The following is a 2,273-nucleotide window of genomic DNA, read 5'->3' on the forward strand; positions in this document are numbered from 1 at the left end:
ACTCCTAGCTAGGGTTGTAGCTTCAGAATCGTTTTCCATAAGATTCGAGAATAATCAAAATGATTAAAAATGTATCTTGTAAAATAATGATCTTTCTTTTTTTTTTAAATAAAATTGGAAGTGCTAATCAACATCTCACGCAGAAAGAATGCTGATGGAATTGGTCCAGGCCTTTTAACATCAACTTTTTCAACTTGTCATCATGATCCACCCATGGAATATCTTAAATTAAATAAATATATATAAAGACCCACCAGGTCATCTTAATTTATATTTCACATGCTATTCTACTACAGGACCAAGCCAAAAGTGATCAATAATATTATTCCTTGTAGAATTCCCGAACAGTTGGGTATCAAACACCAGAGAATTTTTTCAGACAAAAGAACTCACACGGCAACCATATTCACGTAATCTACACAACTAATTAGAGGAATTATTTTGTAGGCTTATTAAGTAGCAAGGGTTATGTGCATGGTACTACTATAGCTAGCTAAGATCTAGACCAAGGATAATTATCTTTCCTAATTTTGAGAGAATGGTTATTCAAGTACAGTTTCCTTAATCACAAAGCCAATCCAATTCAGACTCAATTAAAGGACCCACTGATTGAAAATTTGAGCCATGCAGCGTATCACCAGAAACCAAGTGTGTGTGATCAGAAATTGAAGATGAGTGGCCTTTGTCACATGTATTTGAGCTACTATCACGCCCATCTTCAAAACAAGGTAACTGTGAGAAATCCATGTTGAGAAGATCCGATATGAAATTTTCTTCCATCTCAAAATCCATCATGAAGTTGGATGGATTGTTTTCTCCCAACATGAATTGTGAAAAATCAACCGGGTCATGATGATGAACCATGGAGGATTGAACTTCAACTCCAACCTCTGGCTTAGTCTCAATAATTTGGTTATTTTGGTCAAGTTGTATTGGCTGCTCGGAGGTGATGACATTGACAGCCTTTGTACACTTTGTTGCCTTGGTTCGGACCACACATGATGAGCCTATTTTTGCTTCAGCTGGACCCCTAGCTGACTTTTCCACACTCTGGTTTTGCTTTTCTTGTGTGTGTACTTGATTTGATCTTTTAGAAGTCTGGCTTAGGTGATCTTGAACTTTCTTTCCAATGTTGGTGTTCCAATAGTTCTTGATTTCATTGTCTGTTCGGCCTGGAAGCCGACCAGCTATCAAAGACCATCTGCAATCAATCGCACACATTCCTAGCCATCAATATGCAGCTGAGTGTAAAACAGTGTGTTTCTCTCTTTCTTTTTTCCATTAATCAGATTGATGTAAGACTGTTATTGCTTTGGTTTGGCCAAATTTGTATTGACATGTACCTAATTGATTAGTACAGGCTACAAATATGTATGGTTTTTGAATGGCAAAAAATATATACCTGTTCCCCAAGAGTTTGTGCAGCCTAATAATGAGCTCTTCTTCATCACGGGTTATGTTGCCTCTCTTAATATCAGGTCTAAGATAATTTAACCATCTTAACCTGCAACTTTTCCCACATCTCTTAAGCCCTGCATAAAGAATCAAAATCTCGTTTTTTCATTTACTTGAACAATTACAACCATTATATTCAAGAAAATAATACATAAATGGGGAAAAAAAAAAGGATCTCTTATCTATTTTCTCAGTTATTCAGCTATGTATCTGTATCTAACCTGCTCTCTTGGGAAGATTTCTCCATTTTCCTTCACCATGAAGTTTGACATATTCTGTGAGTATTTTGTCTTCCATAACTGTCCATGCTCCCCTGTTCAAGCCCTCCTTTGAACAGCAAGGACTCCTTCCCATTTAATAATTGAGTACACTCTCCAAGAATTTCCACCTCTCTGTCTCTCTCCAGTGCTGTGCTCTTGGAGGCAGAGAGAGTGAGGGGCTCTCTACGCTTGGAGTTGGGGTATTGTAGTTCTTCCTATTTATATTGTGAGTAGAACATCTAGTGTTATCATTACAATGTCTCATCTTTATATTTTTAACAAAGAGCACATTTTATTTTTCACCCCTAAGTTGTGGGGTGATTTTAAATTTCCTCTTATACACTTACTAGATGATAAATTATACTTTTGTAATTGGCGATACAATCACTTTATAAGATTTATATAATAAATTTAATAGTATCCCTTGTATTACTTTTATATGTATTACCATTACATTTTGAGTTATGAATTTGGTTTTTGGACTTTTAATTTGAGCAATTAATCACTGACAATATCTCTGTGACTAATCAAGTATTTTTGTTGGAATCTAAGGGTGTG

At 35.8% G+C, this 2,273-nt stretch overlaps 1 protein-coding gene across 1 annotated transcript; it reads right to left on the minus strand.

The window, feature by feature from the left end:
* Positions 1-300: 300 nt before the first annotated feature.
* LOC126724930 (transcription factor MYB1-like) lies at positions 301-1,944 on the minus strand. Its single transcript, XM_050429347.1, has 3 exons — positions 1,677-1,944; positions 1,403-1,532; positions 301-1,201 (listed from the first exon to the last, which is right to left on the minus strand). Exons 1-3 carry the CDS (start codon positions 1,807-1,809, stop codon positions 562-564), a joined length of 903 nt encoding a protein of 300 aa, XP_050285304.1. The 5' UTR covers positions 1,810-1,944; the 3' UTR covers positions 301-561.
* Positions 1,945-2,273: the final 329 nt, after the last annotated feature.

The sequence above is a fragment of the Quercus robur genome, chromosome 5, assembly GCF_932294415.1.
Source record: "Quercus robur chromosome 5, dhQueRobu3.1, whole genome shotgun sequence".
Lineage (NCBI taxonomy): Eukaryota > Viridiplantae > Streptophyta > Magnoliopsida > Fagales > Fagaceae > Quercus > Quercus robur.

Coding starts and splice junctions, on each gene's coding strand:
- LOC126724930 (XM_050429347.1), bottom strand. CDS start 1,809: ATGGGAAGGAGTCCTTGCTGTTCAAAGGAGGGCTTGAACAGGGGAGCA. Junction 1,533..1,676: donor AAATCTTCCCAAGAGAGCAG/GTTAGATACAGA, acceptor TTCTTTATGCAG/GGCTTAAGAGATGTGGGAAA. Junction 1,202..1,402: donor CACAAACTCTTGGGGAACAG/GTATATATTTTT, acceptor GATTGATTGCAG/ATGGTCTTTGATAGCTGGTC.